Raw genomic sequence first — 26,538 nt, 5'->3', positions numbered from 1 at the left:
AAATTACAATTGAAATTTTGTCTAAAAATTGTGGTATAGCAGCTTTGAAATTATAATGGTCCTGCTGAACATCAAAGCAGGCTGAGCTGTTACACTGTGCAGCATCTGATTGTGTCCAACATCCGAGTTTTAAATGGTCTCCACTGCCTTTGAGACTTCAGGTGAAATGCATTTTTAATGTTGATCTCCAGTAGTTCCGTCATCTTTGGAAAACTGCATAGGAACATTTGGTGTGTAAAGAAGGTTTGGACTCAGGGCTACCTCAGGGCACAGGTCAGCCACGCAGGTGCCTGAAACAGCGAACTAAGAGAGGTGGCAAATAGCACCAGCTCCTCCTTCACCAGATTGTGCTGTACACTGGCTGGAGGCTGCTCTGGAGCTTGGAGATGGCTTTTCCCAGCCCCAAGAAGACCACCCATTTTTTTGCCTAGATATCGTACCATAGGTGCTTAATATTTGGTTCAGCTGGCGTTTATCATCCACAAGAATTCTCTTTTGATACGCTATCTGTATTATAGCGAGGTTGTTAGTTTCAGAAAAGAATGGATTGCTTTGAGTTTTACTAAAACGACACATAAAATCCACTCCACAATAATTCACGTTGCTAGGGTTGTGCTGTGGAGCAATAGTTCACTGTGTGTGAGTGGTCAGCTTGATCATGGAATATTAATTGGTTGTGGACTGCAGGCTTTTGGTACTCTGACTTCAGGTTGACAAGAATGATAGCTTTCATTTGGATGCAAAGTCTCCAGCTGTCCCTTCAAGATGAATAACGGGATTTGGCTTCATTCGTCACCACTTCTTTACTTTTTTATAAGACAGAAAGAAAAGAGAATTAAAAAAGCCAAAAGATAAAATGTTCTTTGCAGATCTCCTTGAAATAGAGGGTAATTTCAAGTACCTTATTTCAGCTCAGAGTCCAAGAGAAACATTTTGAGTGCAGATGACATGATGTGTCCTTTGTGTTAAATACACTCTGTTCATTAAATAGAGCACACTCCATTTGAGATTTTCATGAATTATATTGTAGGGAAATGTAATTTACATTTAGTGACAATTTATTGCAATTTTTTCTTTACTTCAGAGGAAATTTATGCTTGCTTCATAAAAGAAAGCTGCATGATCCAAATTTAGGACAGGAATAAAATGGTCACACATATTCTAATCCAATCTGTGAAATTTAGAAATGCAATGAAAAGGTGGGTTGGCAACCATAGGAGTAAGGAAGCTTGATATCATCAGTTCAGTGAGAGTCTTACTGACATGGAATTATTCTACTTTCCAGCACCCACCTTACAATGACTCCAGTGACACACGGGTAGTAAACCATGCCGTCAGTGTCACTGAGTGTTTCACAACAGGAGATGCATAAGAGTCAGCTGCCGCTGGCATTTAACACATATATTGCAGTAGTGATAAGTGTTCAGCCATGTTGTAATTACTTTGTGATGGGCACCTTGTGGGATTTTGCCATCTGTGCTTCAGTAATGTGCAATCTATGCTATTGTTTCTATTCCACTTCACCACAGTCTGCATAAGTCATATTCTGTTGCATAAGTTCCACCAGAATCTCACCATTTCATTTTCTGCAACCCTACGTGACTTGATTGCCTTGTAAGAAGGGGGAAAAGGTCCTGCACAAATCTGAAAACTAGAAAATCCCCAACCCAAAATCTTGTTCTTTTCTACTTTTCTTAACATTTTCATGTACCCAACAGAGTTCATCTAGTACTTGGTGCTCCTGCTCTTCTTTCCAAAGCAGCGTGGCTGTCTCGGTGCACTATGACAGCACCTGTGCCTAGAAGCTGAAGACATCTTAGGTGAGAAGTCTGGCAGCAAGACTTCTTGTCCAGAGATTATTTCACACGTGGAATTGCCAGCTGCTGTTACTAGTTTTAAACAATTACCATGGGCTGCAAGGTCATGCCTGCAGCAGAAGCTATTGGAACAGCTGGCAAGAACAGGACAGACGTAGCTATTATGGTTGTTTAGGATTTTGACTGCTCTCAAAGTCAAGGGGGCTGCAGTCACGGCCAGCTTTTTCTTGGTGCTAGTAGTATGACCTGTCAAACAAGGGTCTGTTCCAAGTCATTGAGGACTTAATGGGTTAGAATCAAAACCACCAGTAATGATCCAAGAGTATTTCAGTGCCTCAAAATTCATTTCCCACGTGAACTGCATTTCAGCATGGACACAGCATCTTCCTTAAAACTGTGATTGTGTTGTCCTTCTTTCTATGTCACAAAAAAATTCCATCTGATGAATTCCAATTATTTACTGTTAATCAAAAAAATGCTAAACTCCTTGGAGAAAATAGCCCCACAGGGGGAGACCAGACAATGCATTAAGGCTCTCTTCATCCTAGGTAGAGTTTTCAAAAAGTGATATACATGGTGATGGTGGCAGAGAGGGAGGCATCCAGTTGCTGTATGATTTCACCCCATTGTCCCAAAAGATGCATTTCCTGCTCAAATAATAATAAATAAAGAAAAACTCTTAATGCCTGATTAATCACTCCTGGCTTCCACACAAGTTCTGAGTTTATGGAGTTTGAGTTTATTGAGAGTAAGTGTTCAGTGTTTATTTTCAAAGATGGAGACATTTATCCTTTGACAACATTTTGTTGCAATGGCTTTACTTCTGTTACAGCAAATGACGGATGAAGGTGCAATCATTTTGTCAGCTTGATACTGTGGCGAAGGAAGGGCAGCACAACAGCTGAATGCTGAAGTGTGTTTTGACTGACTGGTAGAACATATTACAGCTAATCAGGGAACGGAGTCCCCATATAAACATGGCCTCACAAAGCTCCATTTTTATGGATGAGTTTTTTAATGTGGGTTTCCACTGCTTTTCACCTTGTGAGGTAATTCACTGTTGTGCCAAGAAAATGAAAAGAGTTCATTCTGATCTGATAGCAGGACTTGCTGGTGAACGTGTGTTAGAGGCTCAGTCCACAGAGGATACTTATTACAAGTCCAGGTGGGATCCCTTGGCTCTTTAGACAAGCTTTTAACTCTGCAAGGGCACAGTTCAGTTCCCGGCAGCCAAGACTATAGCTGTCACATTTACATTTACATCTGCACAATTGGCTCACACATTTGCTTAGGTGTAAGCAGCAACACAAAAGATAAAGCAGTAGCAGGTCAGGCCTGAAGCATTTTATTGTCAGCCATTGAGAACTCTTTTGGCACAAGCTGTGGATTTCAGATGAGCCAAGGGGAGTTAGGTACGTATTTTTTAGAAGGTGTGATACTGAGCTTCTCTTAGCAAGATGTACCCTTTGGTTAACATTGATTTAGCGTTTTTCATGCAGTTAGTTCCATCTTCCTCTATGGTGTGAAAGTTGCAATGTCACTGCCAGGATTTTGAGATGCCAAAGTAGATCTAAGCCATGCCTGGAAGCATGTATATTTGAGCTAAGAGTGAACAAAAGCTTAACTTCGGGTATGAGCTAGTTTCAGATTAAGAATTTGGCATGCTGTTATTTGCCCCAGAGGATGCTATTCAAACAGATCGGTTCTGCTGTCAAAAGGTTAGCCAGATTCTTGATTGAATGATACTAGAGGCTCTGTGTTAATTAATGGTGGGAAAATGCCAGATCCTTTGATTGAAGGAAGTAGGTTGGCATGTAATTGTCTCATAGAAGATCTGAAACAATTTTGTTAGATTCCCTGCATTCTGCTTCATATTTGGATAATTGTTCCTTTCATCATTGCAAATTACATGAACAAATGTCCAGGAGGTACATCAATAGCAAAATTATAGAACAGCAATTGTACTTTGGGTGCTTACCACAAGAAGAGGAAAAGCCATTATCCACCCTGACGAAAAATAAGACAACCCTTCTCCAGCATTTGACCAGTTCTAGTCAGCCTGGAGAATGATCACAGGTCAGCAGGAGAGCACCTGAATAGCAGCACAAAGGAATTGCAGCCACTCCAGCCAGTAAGTCAGCCTCATCATGGGCCCAACTTAAATGCCTCTGTGCAAACACAAATAGCATGGGGGATAAACTGGGGGAGTTAGAGATGTGCACAAAGTTGCAGGGCTGTGATCTTATTGGCATCACAGAGACGTGGTGGGATGGCTCCTCTGACTGGAGTATTGGAATGGAAGGACAAAGGCACTTTAGGGATGACAAGCAGGGGAGACGAGGAGGGGGTGTCACCTTCTATGTCAATGACTGGAGTTCATGGAGCTCTGCCTGGGGATGGGTGAGGAGCCAACTAAGAGTTTATGGGTCAGGATTAAAGGGAGGGGACAGGTGACATTAAATTGGGGGTCTGCTACAGGCCACCCAACCAGGAAGACTGAGCAAATAGACAGGAGCAGCCTCATATTCACAAGCCCTGGTCTTCACTGGGGACTTCAACCACCCCATTATCTATTGGAGGGACAACACAGCATGGCATAAGCAATCCAGGAGGTTACTGGAATGCATTGATGACAGCTTTCTTCTCCAAGCGATAGAGGAGCCAACGAAGAGAGGTGCAACGCTGGACTTTGTTCTCACCAACAAGGAAGGGCTGGTGGGAAATGTGAAGCTCAAGGGCAGCCTTGGCTGCAGTGACCTTGAAGTGATGGAGTTTAAGATCCTTAGGGCAGCAAGGAGGGTGCATAGCAAGCTCACTACCCTGGACTTAAGGAGAGCAGACTTTGGCCTCTTCAGGGATCTGCTTGGTAGAGCATCATGGGGTAAAGCCCTGGAGGGAAGAGAGGCCCAAGAAAACTGGTTAATATTCAAGGATCACCTCCTCTGAGCTCAGAAGCAATGCATCCCAACAAAGAGGAAGTCAGACAAAAACACCAGGAGGCCTCTATGGCTGAACAAGGAGTTCCTGGACAAACTCAAAAAGGAAGCCTATAGAGGGAAGCAAGGACAGGTAGCCTGGGAGGAATACAGAGAAATTGTCTGAGCAGCCAGGGATCAGGTAAGGAAAGCTGAAACCTTGATAGAATTAAACATGGCCAGGGACATCAAGGGCAACAAAAAAAAGCTTCCATAGGTACATTGGTGATAAAGGGAAGAGTAGGGAAAATGGCCCTCTCCAGAATGAAACAGGAGACCTGGTTACTCAGGATATGGAGGAGGCTGAGGTACTCAATTACTTTTTTGCTTCAGTCTTCACCAGCAAATGCTCTAGTCACACAACTCTCGTGCAGTACTGTGTTCAGCTCTGGGGCCTCCAACATAAGAGGGACATGGACCTGTTGGAGTGAGTCCAGAGGAGGCCACAAAGATGATCAGAGAGCTGGAGGACGTCTGCTGTGAAGAAGAGCTGAGAGAGTTGGGGTTGTTCAGTGGAGAGAAGAGAAGGCGCCAGGGAGACCTTATAGCAGCCTTCCAGTACCTAAAGAGAACCTACAGGAAAGCTGAAGAGGGACTTTTTACAAGGGCATGTAGGGATAGGACAGGGGGTAATGGCTTTAAACTGAAAGAAAGGAGATTTAGATTAGATCTAAGGAAGAAATTCTTCCCCATGAGGGCAGCGAGGCACTGGAACAGGCTGCCCAGAGAAGCTGTGGATGCCCCATCCCAGGAAGTGTTCAAGGTTGGGTTGGACGGGGCTTTGAGAAACCTGATCTGGTGGAAGGTGTCCCTGCCCATGGCAGGGGGATTGGAACCAGATGATCTTGAAGGTCCCTTCCAACCCAAACCATTCTATGATTCTTTGCCACATATGAATTAACATTTCTAGCCTTGTGCCTTCATCTCCTTAGAAGAGTTATCTGGTCTGGAAAAGGCTGCAGCTGTGCTGAGTCACAAGAAAGAATCCCTTCAAATCATAAGCAGCTGGAATTCAGTGCATGACCGGCTTCACCCCGGCAGCAATTCAGGTCTGTGCAGCACAGGTGGTGCCTGTTGGCTTAGAGCATGCCTTTGCCTGGCACAGGGGGAAGGTGATCTGCATTAAATTGAGAAGTTGTGTTTAGCTGAACCACTCAAAAACTCTAGTAGGAGACTTTTATTCATTGTAGCAACAGTGTGGGCTGTCTGTCATCATGGTTGCTGTAAAAGAAGTCTGATTGGAGTGGGGAGAGCACTGTGAGGCTGCTGCAGAGGGAAGGTAAGAAATTGCATAGGAAAATAACAAGCTGTGAAGGAACTGGTGCTTGCTGAGATGCCTGGTACTTTTTTCTAACTGGTTATCGTTGTTTAAGTAATGATATCCTAAGGCTGTTTGTTTTCAACTGCTTTGTGCTTTTTGAGGAGAACCATTAATGGTTTGAATATGTTTGAATATGGAATGAGGGATTTTTGAAACAGTAAGGCTGTGGTGAAAAAAAATTAGCCTCTAGGCTCTTATGCTGCTCTGGCACTTGGAAGCTGGAGCTGCTCCTTCAAAGCTATTGTCTTCTTCTGTTGGTCCTGTGGGTAGATAGACATTGCCCTGTGCAGCAAGTTATACTCTCCCTTGTCTGCTGAAGATCACCGTGTAAGTAATTGGAGAGACCTAATATTTTTGCAGGTCTCTTCTCTGCTTTCTTGAGGTATTTCAGGATATTCCTTGCGCCTATGAAAAGTAGAGAATATAAGTATCCTTCTCTGGGGAAGGAAATGCACCTGGACGAACAGTTGTGCAAGATCAGATCAGTGTATTAATTTGTACAACAGTATTCCTTTAAATCTCTTAAGGAGAAATCCCATGACAAGTGTTGTTGAAATTACAGAAACTTGATGATTGTTTTAAAGTTTGTGTGTTACTTTCTAATGGGATGAATATAAGCATAGAAGGAAACAGCACTGTAAGCATTCTCCTAGTAGTGTGGCTGCTAAACGGCCTCTGACCATGCCCACTGAGATCTTATGGGAGGCACATGCATTGCCAGGTGCCTCTGGGTAAAGACATGTTTTTCCAGCTTGTCATCCAGCACCTGTGACTTCAAGTGATTTCCCAGGTAGTGTGCCATGGGTAACCCTCGGACAAAGCAAAGAAGCCGTCTGTGAGTCCTCCTCTCAGTCTCAGTACAGTAGTGTACTGTGTCAGCTGGTACTTGCATAAACAAATGCAGCCAAAGGTGCTCCAGCCTGTTCATGGGATGAAATCCTAGAATGGCAAGTAAAGGCAAAGAAAGCTGGTAGTGTGCTGCATCGTCAGACCTGGTGTCTTGCAAAGGCAGGTCTGTCTGTGTGGCTGCAGGAATTGTTGCTCTGTGGAACTAATAACCACCCTTGCTGTAGGAATAGTGTTTACTGTGCATTTAGTTGTTTTAATTTAAAGTGGTTTTCTGGGAAGTGAAGTAAGATTTAGGTGAGCATGCATAATATTATTAGCTTTATTAAAGACATATTGATACAGTAACAGCATCAACTTTTTGTTCTGCTTCAACTTCTAGCAAGGCTGGAAATCAGAGTGCCACACGTCTGTAAAACTGTTAGGAGAATTAAAGAAACCTCTTTTAGAGGAATGGGCATTTGAATAAAGGTTGCTTATGGACTTCTGTCAAGTACAGAGATCATGAAATATTAGAATCCCTCATAGCTGAGAATATATTGTGCTGCCTTATTGTTTAAGAAGGACCAAATAAGCGAATAAGTGATCTGATGTCTGACCTCTAAAATAAGAATGGTTTTTGTTTTCCGTAAACACATACGACATTGAAGAGCCAGCAGTTCATTGCCTTCTAGACTCAAAATCCCTTTGGGCCATTTCAGTTCCTGTGTAAAGAGCTCTGACAGGCTGCCAGTTCATTATAATGATTACTCTCCAAGAACAATATGGCAAAATACAACCATTTAAAATGTGACACACAGGAGCACATTTAGAAAACATCCAAAGACTGGAAGTAATGCTAAGAGAAACAGGGAGAAGCACCGGTCAGATTGGATTGCAAGGGGTGCAGGTGCGAATGAGACATGAAAAGAACTTAAAGGAAGAAAAGCCTGAGCATACTGGCACAGCTGGGGTGCAGCTACCCCAGCAAGTTTTCTCCACATCCTACAGTGCACACAGAGTAAAATTTAGTACCAGAGATGAAAAACAACAATACAAGAAAAGCCCAAAGGTAGCAGCAAAAGCCTGAAAAACTACAGAAAAAAAGCTGAGAAAAAAGTGTTGGTTATGTACCAGAAAGTGAAACTATATTGAGGCTCTTCACAAAGTACAAGGGACTGCACTCAGCTGGGATGTAAGGTTTGGGGGGATTTGGGCTTTTTCCTCCTCCATTTCCCCCTCCCTCCCCCCATCAAATTTCTACCCAACCCCAAATTTACCTGGTATATCAAGTTGCTCAGAATTGTGCTCTCGAGCTGGTCTCTTTCTCCATTTCAACCTTCACTTTACTTATGCGGTCTTGTGTGTGTGCGCTGAGCTTTAAATGCATCTTTATGTCTCCTGAAGGAGTCCCATAAAGGGTCGGTGAGAGTGTTGCTTGCTCTGACCTAGTCTGGACAAAGGACTTGATTCTGTTAGTACTGGGGGTTAAATCCCAAAACCTCTTTGCAGGCACTGTGACCTTTCCGCTCCCTCCAGCACGTTCTGCAGCAGGCTCATGTGGAAGCTGCAGCAAATAGCCACACGTCTCTGGCAGAAGCCGTTCTGTCTGTGCTGAGCATCTGGGGTGCTCTGGCATTTAGATACAGGGCAATGTGTTACCTTCCTAAGAAGTCTGAATTGTGCACTTCCTAGGCCAAAATGCATTTTCTAGAGATTTTTGGTTCATTCTTTTAAGAAGTTACTAACCTCAGTTGCACAGAGGTAGTTAAGAACATCATTAATTTTTTAACACCTTTGTAGTACTTCTTTTTCCTGGCTCCTTCAAGCAGGCAGTTTGAGCAACTCTGCCTAGACAGTATAAAAAACAGAAAAGCAATATCGTCAGGTTGTGACTCAAATGATGAGGTTCTCCCTCAGCAGATGCCAGGGCCAGACAACACTACCTCTAATTTTCTGTGATGAGTTGAGAGAAAATGGCAAGCAGTACCTGTGAAGAGGTCCTTCTCATGGCTGGCAGCGAGTTAGAGTTCAACTATGTTGTTCTAGTCTAGTGGCTCTTGCTTCTTTCTATCTAATCATGTATTGACGGGGTTTTTCACGTGAGGAATTAGAGTATAAGGAAAGCAGAGCTCTTATACATGTTGAACAGAAAAAGATCAGTACTGAAAATATACTTGCACTCTCATGTTCCCCCTTACCAAATGTTCTGGTTATCAGTGTATTGGGCCTTCCTGGAGAATGTACTTTTTTTTCTGGAGTGTTGGGAATGGGCTTTGCTTGAAGCAGGTGTGAGCTTCAAGTGAGAAATTTACTGTTTAAATAAGGGTGGGATTTGTACGGAATCTGGATAAATAGTTATCCATCTCCCCTTCGATGCAATGGGATTTGAAAGCTTTTAGCAATTTAAAAGCATACATCGCTTAAAAAGTCATCAGTGAAATGCGTTCCAAAGTCCCTTGGGTTTGATGCCCAAAATTCCTACTTAGAAGTTTTCAGCTTTGGTTAAGATTTAAATTCCTTAAAAAGCAAGTAGTTGGATTCTACTCACACATCTAGGTTTGGCAGTACTTTCCTCTTATTCTCTAATGACATTCAGATGATTTAAGTGCATTAGCACAGCAAATTAATTATTTGTTACTGCCAGAAATTTTCTACTCACAGGCTAATCCCCAAATAGTGCGATTGCACAGGTAGCCTTGATGTTGCTTCTGGGTCAATCTTGAGACTCTGTATTAGATGAGCATTTTTGAACTACTGAATTCTCATTAGCAGAATTTCCCATTTTTCTTTCATTCTGAGCTCTACTTGTGGTTTTAGTCTTAATAACACGCTGTTTAAAACACTTCGGAAATTCCTGAGTTGTCCTTGTGGGTGAACTGTACAAGGAGTTCTTCTTAAAAACAGACATGGTTTGGGTCTGAAATGTGTGCTGATGACTTGTTACCAAAACGCCTGTTTTGTGATAAGCAAAGCTTGGCTGTAGCATCCGTGGCAGGAACCCCATTTTCATCTAAATGTAACAGTGGAAGTGGATTGTGCTGACAATCACTTAGTGAGGAGTTTAAAATCATAGTGTCAGCTGTAAAGCAAAATCGAACAGGTATTTCTTTAATAGAGTTCGTCATTTTCTGTAGATATGGATGTAAAAATGTATCGTAGGTTGACTTTTTTTTTTTTTTTGGTATCAGAAGAGTTCTGCTACCTCCAGTTTTAAGCAGCTGTCACTGACAGCTGGTTATCAGAGCCACATTAGTGAAACCTGTGGCTGCTGCCCTTCTGCTTCAGCCACCCAGCCATCTTGTTTCAAAGCCCTGGGGAAGGCGTGTTGAGCCGCTGATTCCTGCTGGAGCAGACTGGGGGCGAGATGTCCTCCCAGCCTGCCAAGGGCCGGGCTGAGCTGGGAGCATAGGCCAGGAGCTTGCAGACCTCAAGCTCCTCTGCCTGGTTCAGGGAGAGCTGCTGCCCCAGCCACAGGCAGCTTTCAGCTCGAGCTACCAAACCGCTGCGTAAACTTGTTTCCTATCAAATTGTAAGTGCTGAGGCTTCTGAGGAGATCAGGGCAGTTGTGCCTTAGTCTTTTATTCAAAAATGAAAATTCATTTTACAAACTTGGATCAAATAAATTCAGGTGACGCATTTTAGCTGGAAAAGTTTTGAAGTAATTTTGAAATTATTTAATTTCATGTGATACAGGATGCTATATTTGATTAAAAAACATTTCCAGGAATACTCAGTCATTTATTTCAAGCTAGGCTCAACTTACAAAGCCTGTTTGCACAGCCTGGCACTAAGCTCTCAGGCATGAAACCTGCATCTGTAGCTGAGTTTTTCAGTAACAGTGTTATCTGCGACTGTCTGTGCTAGTGGCTGGAGCAGGCACCTGGTGGGACCAGGCTGGGGTGATGTTTCCTGCTCTCAGAGGGAGAGACTTATGTGGAGCAGAAGGCAGAGTCGCTGCTCAGGCTTTGAGAAGAGGGTCCATGTGCCCCACATGGTTGGGTGGGAGTGTGAGCTACGTGTGAAGCTGCTGGGGTTCACCAGACACAATTATGTGCAAGTTTGCTTTGAGCATCTACATACTGCTTTGGGCAAGCATAAAGACATGTTGGGCCTGATCACAGAGAAATAGGTTTAGTTGGTATTTCATATTATTGTGTTAACTTCACAAGGTGAGGATCTAAAATTCTTGATATTGTTGTTATATGTAGAGTAAAAGTGAGAAATGGAGCTTGTTTTGCTGCTTTGCATTAAAAATGTAACTCTTGAAACAGCTCATTTCTGTTGAATCAGTGGGCCACCACAGCCCCTAGGAAAGTGGTTAACATGTTGGCAGTGGAACACTCATGTGATGTAATAAATGTTTACATGCCATCAAGGGTGCAAGCTTTTGATTGCTTACATGACAGGGCTTTTCTTTTGCAGTCATTGATCTCAATTTTTCCATTACGTTTTCTCATTTTCTTTTCTAGCTTTACTCACAGACAAACCTCCAAAGCCATTGTTCCCCGTGGAGAACCAGCCAACTGTTATAGATGTCCAGCTGGGTAAGTCCCCTTCTGGGAATAATAGATCCTACACTTCCACTCTGGTAGCAGATGGGAAAAATTGAAAGTGGTAAGAAAGGTTTAGTGGTACTGTTATTACATGCAAATCCATTTGCAGCTTTTCATTTAGAACTGTAGAATTTACTGCCATGGCAATTTAAGTGAATCAACTTGCGTAACATCAGGGGATGGCAGTACTAATTGGTGACATTGGGTATTAAATATAAAGCACACTGCTCTTTTTAATATATGATTGATAGAGTAATACATGTCTATGTTGGTGCTGTATTGATCAGTTGACGTTCACTCTATCTAAGACAAATATTCTCATAAAAGAAGTGCTGATTCCTTTACAAGTTAATGTAAAACAGTGCATTTTCAGGTTGTTCTGAATGCTTACCAGAATGGAATTTTGACTAAAATGCCTGTATGCTTTTCTCACTCCTATTATATATTCTTCTGTGAATACACATCTCTGAACCTCAGCTGGCAGCCTGTATTTTCTCTTGTGTTGAGAAACTCTAATGTTGGGGAGTACTGCTAACTTTGGGGAACTGTGAGGCATCTTGGTGCTGAAAGAACTGCTCAGCTTTGAAGTTCTGGAGTTTTTTTCTGTGACTTGAAAATAGATTTCTGATTTTGAGGGGCAGAATTGGAATCGCCTTTGAGGACTGTGGTGCCATGAGATTAAATTACTGGAAATGTGTTGCAGATGTGTGTTATTCACTCTGGGCCGAAGCTGTGGCATTTTCTTTCTTGAGCTTGACTCTCTTCTTCCTTTTATACCAAAGCTGGCCAGGATTCAGTGGTCGAATGGTGTTTAGAGGCAAGCAGGGTCAGAATGAAACTTTTTTCATGTAAAACTGTTTGTTTTTGTGAAACCCTACAGCATCTATTTGAGCTTGATACAAAGGCACCTCCTCGTTCTTAAACAAGGTGCCTAACAATTTCAGTGAAGCAATTAAGATGCTATGAACTGTTTAAAAATGGGGCTTGAATTCTTGAATGTGTTTGTTGAAATGTGGTGAGAATATGAATCATTTGTGACCTTAGCTAATCTTAAAGATCATCTTTCTCTCATCTACCTGGCTTGACTGAGGAGCCTGCAAGGGCTTGCACAAGGAGGATGGCAGTGGATCTGGGAAGCAGCTGGTGCCAGACGAATTCTGCAGATGGGGCGTATGTGCATATTCAGGTTCCCCTCCATGGGACTCGCATGTCTGTACCTGAGCAGAAATTGGCCCTAAAGCAGAAACGACAAAATGGATCTGAAGCTATAGTCCAAAGCCCACCAGAATTAACAGGAAAACACAGTCATCAAAGTTTGGATCAGCCCAAAAGGCTGAATTCAGTCTCCTGGTTTAGCTTCTTAAAAATCAATTTTCTAATGATTTCCTTTGGGAGCAAACTGTCCCTGGATATATCTGTGTAATAAAGCCACTCGAAGAGTACACATCTTTGTTTTCTGCATTTTTATTCTGTCTTTTTCCCTTCCAACTTTCCCTGTTCCATCAGGACTTCTGCATTGAGTTTCGTGGTTTTTTTTTTTTTTTCCCCTGCATGAAAACATTTTGTTCTGACTGATTAAAAAGAGGTTTGATTTAAAAACCAAACAAACAAAAAAACTAGTCCTCTCCTTGGAGATATGGCTCAGTAATAGGATATTGGCATATCTCTAGAAGGAAATACAAATCTTGCATCTTTATATGCTGGAATGTAATCCATTAGTTGTCCCCTAAGATCAGGGAATTTACATATGGTGTGCTTTTTTGATATGTTAATGGTTTGGTTATTGCTACTAAACTGTATTCATATTATGTGTAAAAGATTAATGATTATGAAAGAACCCGAACTTATTTCTTTAACATACAAAGAAGTTCATTGATTTCCCTCTCGATTTTAAATGGCAAATAGAGCTCAAAAATTCTCAGGGAGCATCTTCATCTTGTGGAGGCCACCTGCGGCTTTGGGCTGGGAGGCTGTGCTGACCCTTGCGATGTGCTGCAGACTCTCACTCTGTGTTAGAGCTTTGCAGGAAAGTGAATCGTTTGATTACAGCAAAGTAACGGAGGAGAAAGTTGTATGTAAGGTCATGCTGGAATACTTCTTTGAAATCTTGTTAAGCTCCTAGAAGTTTTGAACAAGTGACATTCTTCAGTATTTTATTAGAAATCAAAGCAAAGTTTCTGTGTTTTACAGGGCCTCTAGCCCATGGAGTCAGATCACCCAATATGCCTGCTCTTTCAGTGGCTGTGCAAGTATGAACATGCCACTAAACTACAAAAGGAATGGACTTTAATCCATCTACTTGTTCTGCAGAGATAATTTTAGATTTGTATTGGAAAACTAATCTTTACAGAAATAGCGGTCTTTGCTCGAAAAGCAGAGGAGATTAATAATTATTTGCTGTCTTTATCCTTGCTGATGAGCACAATGCAATGCAAAATCTTCCTAGATCTCTGTGCAGTGGCCTAAGTATTTAGCAGCTTATTTGACCTGATTACAGACTTCAGTCTTCACCTTTTGGCTTTCAGCTTTTATGAGAAGGTTCAAATGAAATTAAGTATGCACAATTCTTATTGACAGTGGATAAGAGTTCATTCAGGCTTCAAACATGGCCCAGAGCCTGCTTTGATCTTCTCAAGGAGCGTGAATGTACTTTTTGCTTTTTCTGTTTTCCTCTGGAATGTGACAGAGATCAAAACCAACCCTGTCAAGGTTAGAGAGAAGCAGAAACTGGAATTTGCTTCTTTCTTGTTTTCTGTGTTTGTTTGTGCTAGAGAAACAGAGCCAGAGAGAGGCAGGTTGAAAGGAGGACAAAAGAACATCCCAGAGGACTAGAGAAATAGTCCGAAACAATTTCATTGTCTCAGATGCTTTACCAGGTCAGATAATCACTTCATCTCAGGCCAACCAGAAGCTAATGACAGAATATTTTTATTGTTCATTTGCTGCTTTCTTTTCATTAAAACAAAACTAAAAAAATCCTTTTTTTGTTCTTTAGCTCTTTGCATTGATGTCAGACTAGTGATAGTTCTTTATTACATGATATACGGCACATTTATTCTTGTTATATCTTAGTTTTAACAAATAATGTTTATTTGTACTATATAGTATATGTTGTTGTGAATATATTACATTAATCTGATAATATCATGTTCTTCCTGGAAAAAAAAAAAATGTCCCTGAGTTGTATTCATGATAGTAAAATCAAATTTGATAGTGATAGTATGAGCCAACATACATACAGGTCTTCTGCCCAGGAGATGGTGTGGCTTTAGCAGAAGGGCCCCAAGATTGCTTGTGAAGGGTTTTGAGCCATAACTCTCTACTCCTACAAACTCTGTTTGTAAAATGTGACTTTCTCCCATGTAAAGCTCTGAATGTGAATTTATTAAAGCTTATGCCAATGTGATTTGAAGTAGTTGTTGAAAGACGCCTGTTCATACCAAATCCCTGAGGTTAGAGAACTCCTCATGTGATTTAGAAAAGTAAAGATCAAAAGCCCAGTCAGAAGTCTCAGGGCTGCGGTGCAGTGAGTTTTAACGATCTGTTATCTATTTGAGTATACAGCTGTTCTGACAGTAAGTGGAATCTTAAGATGACTTGTTGGTACATCGTTCTGCTGATTTCTTAATTAATTTTTAAAAATTATTTTCCAGCTAGCCTTGTACCAATCCTTTGTATTTTGATTACATGATTACAGAGCAGGTTTCTTCTCTGAACTAGCTCCTTTGCACGATTCTGGTAGCACCAAGGAGCCAAAATCTGAATGATACATAGACAGCTGTGGGTACTGCACTGCCAGCCCTCAGCTGGTATCAAGCAGCATGGCAAGGGCATAAGCATTTGTGGGAGAAAGGAAGCACATAGAATAGAATTGTGGAATCATAGAATTGTTTAGGTTGGAAAAGACATTTCTGATCCTGAAGTCCAACTGTTAATCCACCTCTAAACCATGTCCCTAAGCACCACATCCTCACGTCTTTTAAACACCTCCAGCGATGGTGTCGTGTATTGATAAGGATCACGGCCAAAACATTGTGTTGAAACTAGTTCATCCAGCCACAGGAGATGACACATTCAGTATAGGGTGAACTGTGGTTTACATATCAACGACATGCTAACAAGCCACAGCCCAGGCCGGCCGGCTGATACGGGAGCTGGGGGATGTGCTGGAGGGCACAGAGCTCCATCTTCTGATATGCCCAGCTTGGCACTTGAGACGGGAATTAACGTTTGCATGTTTGTCTCTGTATTAATTGAATCTGTCATTTATGTGTAATTTCTTTTTCAACTATGTACTGGTTTTGTTTTCAGGCACTTACTTAAGAATGTAGCAGGAATCTAAGAAAACAAAACAAGAAACACCTATGTTAATTCATTTACTGCACAGGAAAAATGTCAAGGGGTTTAACTCACTTTTGTCATGGTAGTTTCTCTGCTTCTAAAGATGCTGAGGAAAGAAAACACGTAGTTTATGAGGATTCTTGTTTTTCCTAATAGCTGACCTGTTCAGAAAGATTTTATTTCTAGAAGATTTAACAGTGCGGTTCCTTGGGACTAGTTATTAAGTGGATCAATAGAACTACTGCAAGGGAATATACAAAGTTACATCTGCTGACAGGTATGGGAATAGAATAAAAGCAGTTTAAAAAAAAAAAAAAGGTCCTTTTTGTTTTAAGCATTTGCTGGAAGGAGTCATTTGGGAGATGAACATCCATGCATTTGTTGACATATTTAAAATACTACATTTACCATCCACAGTCTTAATTTTCCTCGTGACCACACTTCTCTGCTTAAAAATAAATAATGATTAAAAAAGAAGATCTGCAAGATCTTTTGGAGATATGAATTTAATACCAAGCCTGTCTATTTGAGACAATCCAGCAGTGTCTATCACTATTGATTTGCTGATTAAATAACTCTTTTTGCATATTTAAAGATACATGCATTCGATAAACATCTTAGTTGAACAGAGTGGTGCCGTTTGACAAAAAAAAATACAGAAATTTTGAACTGCAAAGTAATTCAGATGGAGCAAGTTATTTGAAAGCCAACTTGGGAAGGAATTCTTATTAGTGTGTTTGCAGTGTGAAAAGATCACTGATACTCTTTCCATGGTCAGGCCTCTGAGTGTTGTGCACCTGTCTTTTGATTTACTTTTTGATTACATGGTCACATGTGACAACTATCCAAGAATGTAGCGGGCATGTATGAAAAAGAGGTGCCTTAGATGTTGGTAGCTACATGCAACCCTAATGCCTTTCTATCCCTCAGCTCCCACGAGGCATTCTCCAGCCTAGGGCTTAGCAGGGGCTCTCAGGTGGAGATCTGGCTTTCTGTGAGCTGGGCCAAATCCGGAGCTTTGCACCTCTCCGAGGGCAGCAGCTCTTTCTCCCTGTGCTGCTCCTGCTCCCTCTGCTCAGCCCGGGCAGCACAGAAGAGAAGAACCTTGAGGAATCAGAGGTGACCTGACCCAAATAGTCCCTGCATGAGCTAAGGGGCTGAATTGGGAGAAATATGAAGCTGAAACCAAGGAGGGATGTCTGAGGAGGATAAAATTAAAGCATAGAGGGCGAGGAGGAGGAAAGGCTGCAGATTGGTGGTGGTTTTTTTTTTTTTTTTTGGTTGTGGTTGGTTGGTTGTTTCCTCTCTGCTTTTTCTGATGAGATTTGGAGCTCTTATCACTCTATATGAAATGTAGTAGCAGCTCAAATATACATCTGCAAGGAGTTCTCAGCACCAAGCGGGAGCAAGATGTGGGTATGGAAGCGTGCTGGGCTTCTACAGAACGTGTTCAGACTGACTCTTTGCAAAGCTTATAGCCTGGTTAGACTCTGGAGGATTTTCCTGAGAATGTCTTGTATAGGGGCTATTGGCCATCAAGCTTGGTGTCCCTTCTACTAGGGTGAAAAGAAAGGGGACAGAAGGAAGGAAATATCTTTTTTTCCCCATTCTGGGAGAATGCCTGACTTTTTTTGATGTAGATCCCTCCCCATTCCTGTCTTCTAAAATTAAAAAGCTCTAATTAAGATAATTAAGTAATATCTCAGCTTTGATTTCACCTAACACAGGGGTCTCAAACTAATTTTCACCAGGGGCCACATCAGCCTCACGGTTGCCTTCAAAGGGCCAAATGTAATTTCAGAACTGTATAAATGTAGAAGTAGTTACATTTACAGAGTCCTAAAATTACATTTGGCCCTTTGAAGGCCCCCAGTGTAAATGAGTTTGACACCCCCGACCTAACAAACCAATCAGTACAAAATCATAAGCATATGAAACCATAAAGAACAGCCTTGGTAGGAGATGGTATTACCTATATGTATGCTGTATTTCTTCTGGTTGGGAAATACAGTTACAATCAGCAATAACATTTTGTTTCTGTTGAATCCATCTTTACAAGATACAGCTCCTTTCCCTGTCAGAATAGCCTGTAAATATTACTCCTGTAATACAGTCCTTAAATATTATTAAAAGCAGTAGTATTTAAAAGGGAGTAGTGGCATATGGTGCCCCATCCAAGTGGTTAAATCGTGCACTGAGTGCCCTACAGAGACGAGACTGAAAGTTGTCCGTGGAGACTCAGTTGCTCTTTCCTGTGCAAGGCCTGAGTGTGGGGTGGGTGTCAGTCTTGCCCCAAAGCAGATCCTACTGCCTTGTTCTGTCTGGGTGGAATGACCCCTCCCTCCATACCAGAGATCTAGGTCTGTGTGCACTGAAGAGCAGAGCAGAGGGGAGGTGTGACTAAACGCAGAGAAGGCATGTGGTTAGTGTCCACTCCACCCCAGCTCCCCTTCATCCCCAGTTCTCCCCACGCTTCACCTTCATCTTGCAACCACCTCCCCCATGCACTGTTGCTGTCTGGAGGAGCAAGTTGGTACCCTCGCTGTTGTCTCCTCCACACTTTCTTCCAGCCATCCAGGGCTCCCCACTGCACCCACCTCCTCCCACAGGTAAGCTGGGAGATCCCCTTTCTTCCCACAGGAGACCGAACCTTATACACTGTTCCTTTCAAGAGATTACAGACTCACTGTGTAAGTGACCCCAGACTCAGTGCTGGAAAATAATTTCCTCCCAGCAGTGCAGACTGTAATACCAAAAGCTTCATGTCGATGCACAGAAGTTCAAGAAAGAGCAATTTTCGCTAGGAAATGAAGAGCAACCAGGTGTATATTCTTCAGGACCTGCCTCCTCTGCAGCATGAGGGATACAGCTCCACAGTTCTTTCAGCCATACATGCCTGTATGAAAGGAGGCAGGATTTGCATCTATTACAATCATTTTGTACTAATCTGCAGGGAATATTAGAGACAAATTGTCTGACATCTAGGTTTAGAAGTAGTTCTCTAAATACCCTAAGTGTATTACCATTAATGCTTTGATGCTAATTTGGTACGTTGTTAATATTTCTGCTTCTCTCAGGGATAATGGTGAAATGCTGTACTTCAGAGACTTGAGGCTGGGATCTGTTGTTTGGCTGGTGTAAAACCACCTTTTTTTGCCTTTTGTATGGTTAATCCAGATTTACATCTGTGAAGCTGAGGACAGTTTATTCACACACTGCTTTCTTTTGTTTTAATGGACTTGGAAAGATGAAACCAAATTCTGGTTACTGATCCATGGGATTGGCACAGATATGTCAGAAAGGAAGATTTGGCACTTTACAAACTTTTCTTTTGTACTTCTGTAAACTATTTGTTGCTGATATTTCTTTCAGTGGGTTTTAGACCAATCTGATATATACTCTGAGGACAAAATGATGCTGTCTTTATAGAAAAAAATGGATGAACTGATGTCAGATAGATACCCCTGCAGTTAGGTTTGAAACAGCAATACTTCAGGTAGATCTGTTGTGTTCTTTTTTTTTCAAGAAAGTAGTAAAGACAAAACGCTCCAGTATGTCCTGGTGTACAGTTGTTCAACAGCATTCATCCAAGGGTATTAGCCAACGTATGGTGATTGAGGAATGCCTCAAATCATCTTGCACCAGGAAAACTTTCTCTGAAAGTGGTGACTATTGTGTGAGAGTTTCCAGGCCATCTGTCTTGAGCACTTCACTAGGACTAAACTGTCATTAACAAATACAACTGTCACTTCAGCTGCCACAGACATGCAGCTATGCTGAACTGGGCTAAAGGATCTCTTGGTTTCTAGATTTACTGCATTTGACTTGTGTCTGAGAAATGGGCACAAATTTGTTTCTCTAAGAATGAAGTTCAGCCCATGGGACAGAAAGTAGAAAAGATAGTCTTAGTGGAGAGCAGGGGATTGGGGCCGTTGATAAGAACTCTGCTGGTTTTTTTGTTCTGCTATTGTTCTCCTGACCTTGGCAGGAGTTTTTAAAGTGAGGGTAGTACTTTGGTTTCTAGGAGCATTGTGACAATAAAATCACCTGGAACTGAGAGAGTGCTCTGAGAAGAGTGAGGAGGAGTATGGATAGGGAAGGCTTTGACCAGGATTTTTTTCCTCGGGGACCTTGACTTTTGGGTTCTGAGCCTGACTGCAAACACAGAGATATTTGACTGCACAGTCCACAGGCATATGCTGTTGTGCATTGAAAGTCAGGCAATATTAATGTTTCAGAAAAGAGAACCACAGGGCAAAGTTTGCACCATTTTCTGTGCTTGTTAGAAACACTGTCACTGGAAGGAATTCATATTCTGCCATTTTACATTCACTCTACAGTTTTTGTCATATGAATGAGTTATTAGGCTGTGAATGCCTCATATATTCTGTAAATTACAGAGTAGAAACATTTGGCACTACTATTTTGACCTTTTCAGCATTCTGTGATTTGCTGGGCATGCCATTCCACATCTCTTGTTTACAGCCTCACTAAAATGTAGGGATGGAGCTGAGTGGGCAAACAGTCAAAATATACCCGGCTGTGAAAGGTCAGGGTCATGCATCACAGTGCTGCTGTTCAGTGGGTAATGAAGATTAAAATCTAGACTAACTGTTCTCACAATTTTTCCTTCTTCACTGAAAAATAATAAAAAATTGTACTTTGTAATCTATTCCAAAGGCAACAGTGTAGAAAATGAAGAGTGATGGTATAATTTTTGTTTCTTAAAATTTCAGTAGCGTAATGTCATGATCTTAGAGGCCATGAAAATCAAAGCTGTTGTAGTCCTTCAAATGAAATGAGATGGAATTCTACTCACCAAGTCTTTGCTTCATTTAATCCACATTTGATAAATGTTGCTCTTCATCCTCAATACCCTTGTGTTTGTCTCTATCCTACAGAAACAAATAGCTTGTATTAGGTAATTGAACTTTGACCATTAAAACTATGTTGATTTACCGTACTTATATTAGACATTTCAGTCCAATGAAAACTAAATGAAAGTCAAAGCAAGATTTCTCTCAAAATCAAAACATACCTTTATTATCTACTGACGACATGTTACGTGACTCTTTAGTGTCCCTACTCATCTTCAAAGTAAAAATATACGAGGCAGTAATCTGTGGAAGGGCAGCAAGGCACACTATTTTCTGCCACACATCTTTATTTTAACAAACCAGCCTCACAGTAAATTATGACTGTAACTTTCTAGTACTGAGTGTGTTTTTGTTATCTGCTTATACTATATAGGAAGCTTATTAATTTTAACATGCTTGGCCCTAGTCCCATGAACAAATGAATATGATTAGTCATGAAAACATCCACCAATATTTCTTTGGTGCACAGTCAGGTGTGTAGTTACTTCAGCTCGGAGGAGCATAGGATTAAACACTTAATACTTTGAGCAATGCTTTATATTGCTCAAATACAAATTTCAGAGATGGTCTTGCACACCACATTAATTAAAAGGCATAAGTAAATTTCATTTTATATCTAGCAGAGTCTAAAATGTAAGTGAACTGCATATGCCAGTGCTATAATCTCTGTGCTGAAGTTTGCAAATGGTGCTACGTGCTTAATTGGTCATGTAATTCTTTGCAACCTAAAAAGCATTTTTTTGCATTTCTGTGATTAAGCTCAGTGGTTTGAGCTGAGAATTTAAATACTTAAGATGCAGTAATTTTTATTTAAAAAAACAAACAAAACCTGGTGTACTAAGTGTGCTTTTTCACTGCTAGTGACTTCTGTCTCTTTTTATGAAGGGAAAGATTGTCCATGTGGATCTTTCCTCAGATACATTCTGTAAATGTTTCTGGACTTGACATGCTATTTTGAATAGTTCGTTGCTAAGCCCTGAATATACAGGATTTGAAAAGTAAAGCTGCTTTGATTGGGCAGGCTGATCAAATCAGGCTTTCTGTTTCCTGATTACATTACTGTTAACTCTTTTTAATTATTTCCTGATCTGCATTGATGAATTTTAAATCAAATTTATAGATAATATTCTGCAGCCTATCATTCAAATTGTTGATATTAGTAAACATTGCGGGCAAAAAACTGCTTTGCTGGACCATTTGAGCATTTGCCCCAATGAAGTGAATGCATGTGGAGTAAGCAGAGGGTTTCATTTGTGAAGTGCAGTGGATGTTTGTGGTTTAATTTCGTCTGAATTCATCTGCCTTTCATGCTTTACTCAATTTGAAAACTTGAGTTGTAGAGACTGCACTGTATGCAATAAGGAATCTGCTTTACTAAGGATCATTGACCAAGCGCTTTTGTTTAGGATTGCGGTTTAGCTTTTCTAAATATCATCTGGCAAAGCAAATGTTGTGTAGATATCAAGTTGTTATTCACACTGTGGGCACATTGCCGCTAGGAAGGGATCTGTAGCATTTGAGCAGTTATTCAGATGCAGGCAAGCGCACTCCTGCTCTCAGTCTCAGGATTTCAAACCCCAGCATCTCACAATCCGGCATGTCCCTTCACAGCCTGACCTCTCTCTGGTCAGTTAGAAGGCTCTTAAACAAACTTGTGATTTCAAAAGCCTAAAATTTCAGCAAGCATTTGGGGGTTATGAGATGTAGTTTTGCCTAGGGGGAAAAAAAAAATAAAACCAAACCAAAACGAAAACAACAACACAACAAACCCAAACAAAAAACAAGCAACAAACAAACCAACCCCAAACCAAACAAACAAAAACAAAACAAAAAACCATGAATAACAACAAACCAAATAAACAAAACCAACAGGAAATCCACAGGTGAGTTACAATGTGTAGTGCATAATAACAGAAATGGCTGTCCTAGATTATTTTAGAATAACTGTTTAAGACACAACATCAATGAGTCCTCCCTGGGAATTTGCAAGCATCTTGTTTTCTGTGCTAATTTTGTATCGAGTCCTTGGTTCACACCTGTGTTGTAAATTATTCTGTGCCAACTGTGTAGTGAGGTGTTTTACCAGTGTTTCTGCAAAACTGAACTTGCAGATTCCTTTTTTCCCGTGTGGTATAAGGCTCCTCTGTAACTAACTTGTAAATATAGGTGTATATCGTCTTGTTTCCTGTTCCACAGTTACCTTATGGTCTCAAGCACTGAAAATCCCCTTTAGAGTTTCCATTCATCTTGTTTATAAGACCACATTAATTACAATGACAAAAAACACTTGACTGAGAGAACTTTGGGGAATTTCTACTGCAACTAGTATTTTTGAATTGAGATACTGTGACCTTACATAACCATCTCAGAAGTGCATCATATTCAGAAACATAATTTTAAATGTTTAGGGAGCTCTGTCAAAAGTTTGTATGTTGACTTTCGGCACAGCAAAGATTAAGTGACAAATGGGAGTAGCTGAAGGTCTAAATTATGAACAGAGAGGCTAAAAGAGCATTGAGATACCCAGGCCCAGTTCACGGTGTTCTGTTATAAAACAAGCCAAAGGTATTTCTGTCTAGAGAAGGTGTGTTTGGCCCTGTGAAGATGCACCCATCATTGATGTTTACAGAACATGTAGAATAATTGTTGGCTTTTGTTTTGTCAAAAAATGACATGACCTGATATATGTGGCATGGTATTGTACACTGCTGCCACTGTGGCATGTCTTTTAAATAAATAAATAACGCCATGAGGTAAATTTCCAATTTTTTTAAAATTAATTTGGGGTAGGAGCAGGTCAGGAAAAGGGCATGGCATCTTCTTGTCACTGGAGGCTGAAGATTTTTTCATTTTGACTAAGAATAGAAAACAACTGTCAGAACATAATTTTAACTTAGAATATCTGATCAACCTAGCCTGCTGCCCATGTCATCAGAATGATGAAAACTTTAAACAGAGCTAGCATTCACATATCAATAAGCATGATGTCTCCTGTAGGAAAGGATGCTTGGTCTCGCTGACAATGTACTGTGCCTCCTCTGACACGAGCCAAATTTCAGTGTGTGAAGCCATTGCTCTCCTCGTGTTCCTGTTTCTGATGGTATGAATAGAGTATATTTTGTCTAGATCTTTGGGAATTCTGGAAGCGATGGATGCCGGGGGGGGGGGGGGTGGTGGTGCGTTAATGAAAGCCAGAGAAACTTAAAACAGTTGTAGGGTTTTTTTGTTTGTGTGGGGGGTTTTTTTGTTTGGTGGTGGTGGTCGTTTTTGGTTTGGGGGGTTTTTTAATCATCAAAACTGGGCAACAGAACAGCTGGTGGGAGTAAAAATTTGTATTTTCTTGCTACGTCCCTGATTATCCCCAGTTTTCAAAGGCAATGCTGACGCTGTTGAATCTATTTTAGTTCCTGCATCAACTCAGTTGAAGCGTAAGTGTAACTGGGAAGAAAACCGATGTTCTCTTACACGATCTCCCAGCAGAATGCCACATCTGCAGTGTCAGACATGAGTCCCCACAAACACCTGCTTTAATAAACAGCCAGTTTGCTAATGCTCAGTTATGCCCACAAATAGCATCTGTTTCTGGCCAGTCATCTACCTTAATACAGCATCCTTCTTAATCAGTGAAAGCCTCTATTGCATAACTAGTCTGATTCATTTTCCCCCCAGAGACGGGAATTACCTGCTCTGCTCTCTACCCTTAATATCCTTCTTGAGGCAACTGGTGGAAAATAGAAAGTCTGCTGGAACAGTTCCGGCCTCCCTTCCAAGCAAATAAAGCAGGCAGGGCTTTGATATGTACATAAAAATAATGTTGTCTTTAGACTGAAATTCCGAATCTACCAATCAATTCTGTGTATAAAGGCCTTTTGCTGTGTGTATAGCCTTACAGTGCTAATAAAAGGTACTAAATAAAACTATTACACTTTGTAATCTCTAAATAATACCCTGCCTTCTCCTTTGAAGGAAACAGCCTAGTGGGAGAACTAGTGGTGATAGAACTAATATTTTTTTCTTCCTTCCATGCCCCCTTACTAACTATAGAGATGCAGTAGAAGTGGATTCAGTTATTAAACTGTTTTATTGCTTTTCTCATTAAAAATTCCTAATGGGGTTACAGTTAGAGGCCATTGTATTTAGACAAAAATAAAGCAACTTCTGACCTCTGCCCACATGTGTAATGAGTAATATATTATCTGCTATGCAGTTATTACAATAAACAAGTTGATGATGCAAACAAGCAGGCAGGAGTGAGGGACTAGAGAGACACAGCAATAAAATAGCAAGATTTTTGCAATTTTAACCTTTCAGGAACAGTTAAAAATGTGATGAAGCTTATTATTCACTACTTATTCATTCTTAAATTACATTTTCAAAAAGCAGTATTGATACAGTGCAAACTCTGCTTAGTGAGAGAGGAAGCAACCGGACCCTTAAGCCTCTTCTGTAACTGAGCAACCAGCACTGGAAGATGTTTATGTTTTGAGTCCATAATGCACCATGACAAGGGAGGTCACTGGATAGAGGTAGGCAAAAATAAAATTAAAATGGAATAAAAACAACTGAAGCCCTGGGACAAAATTGCAATGTTCTGTTTTTATTTTTGAGACATCTGGCCTCACTGGGATTTTCTGAATGCCTCTCACCAAAGTTGCATATTAAGTACCTCAAAAACAAGTGATGCAGCACAGAAGAGAGTTGGCTACTCGCTGTTCACTGAGCGGAGATTTTTCATTTCATTCATCATTCACAACGTGCTGCAGTACTTCCAGAACTTATCTAAAGTAGGGTGCAACAAGACCAAGAGCTCTGTTTGCAACGTGTGCTCTGCTATCACTCTGCCTCAGAACTGAATGTGATAAGGTGGTTTGTAATTGCTGAGTTTAGTAGCACGGTTAATCCTATAGAATGTTATGTGGCTCTGCACACTGCTTTTTAGGATACACAGAATTATCAGTTTTCAGAAGCCACGAATGGGATATCTGTAAATCACAAAACTGACGTATCAGACTCAAGGGGTTTTTTTTCCCTTTGTTTCTTGTAACTGTAGATTTCAGTCTACCTCTAAGTGCACCATTAGAACTGCACTCTGAAAATACTGTCCATTGTCTCCATTTCCCACAGTAATATCCCACAGTGCCCATGTTAATGGATTTTTGGCTTTCCAGGTCATTCCACCTCTCACTATTCACACAATAGAGAACAGACTGTATAATGATTTACTCAGACTGGCAGTAGAAAAATGGAGCTGGGTGTTGCTACCTTACTGTAACAACAGTTGACCAGCCTTGGGAGCTAGGAATGGGTGAGCTTCCTGGTTCAGGATCCATCATCTTATGATTTAAGAAGCTGGAGATTTTAAAAAGGTTGACGCTCATGCTAAAATCCCAAGATGTTGATGAATTTGGTGGCGTACATCATGTTCTCTCTGCCTTTTATCTGCAGACCATTTAATTGCAGTTAATTCAAATTCCATAATCAAATTATTAGAGTGTTTTTAATTTGTCTGCTTCTTAAACGTGCTTCTGATCTTTCCTGTTAGCACGTCAGTGTGTGTGATTGGAGAGATGTAATCATCTTTAGTTCCCAAAATCATAGGATTGTAGAGCAGTTTGGGTTCGAGGGGATCTTCGAAGGTCATCCAGTCCAACTCCCCTGCAATGAGCAGGATGGGGCATCTACCACCTCTCTGGGCAACCTATTTCACTGGTTCACCACCCTTGTCATAAAAAAACTTATTCTTTATATCTAGTCTGAATCTCCCATCTTTCAGTTTAAAGCTATTATTCCCTGTCCTGTCACAACAGGCCCTGCTAAAATGTCTGT

The 26,538-nt window shown here is 41.0% G+C and overlaps 1 protein-coding gene across 1 annotated transcript in view; it reads left to right on the top strand.

Moving 5' to 3' along the window:
- The window catches only part of IL1RAPL2 (interleukin 1 receptor accessory protein like 2), a 384,032-nt gene that overhangs the window by 264,294 nt on the left and 93,200 nt on the right, over window positions 1-26,538 (top strand). Inside the window, exon 6 of the mRNA XM_065643459.1 lies at window positions 11,411-11,485. Coding sequence (XP_065499531.1) covers window positions 11,411-11,485 — 75 coding nt within the window. The remainder of the gene's footprint in view (window positions 1-11,410; window positions 11,486-26,538) is intronic.

This window comes from Caloenas nicobarica, chromosome 12, assembly GCF_036013445.1.
Source record: "Caloenas nicobarica isolate bCalNic1 chromosome 12, bCalNic1.hap1, whole genome shotgun sequence".
Taxonomy (NCBI): Eukaryota; Metazoa; Chordata; class Aves; order Columbiformes; family Columbidae; genus Caloenas; species Caloenas nicobarica.
This window is presented reverse-complemented; position numbering and strand designations above follow the sequence as displayed.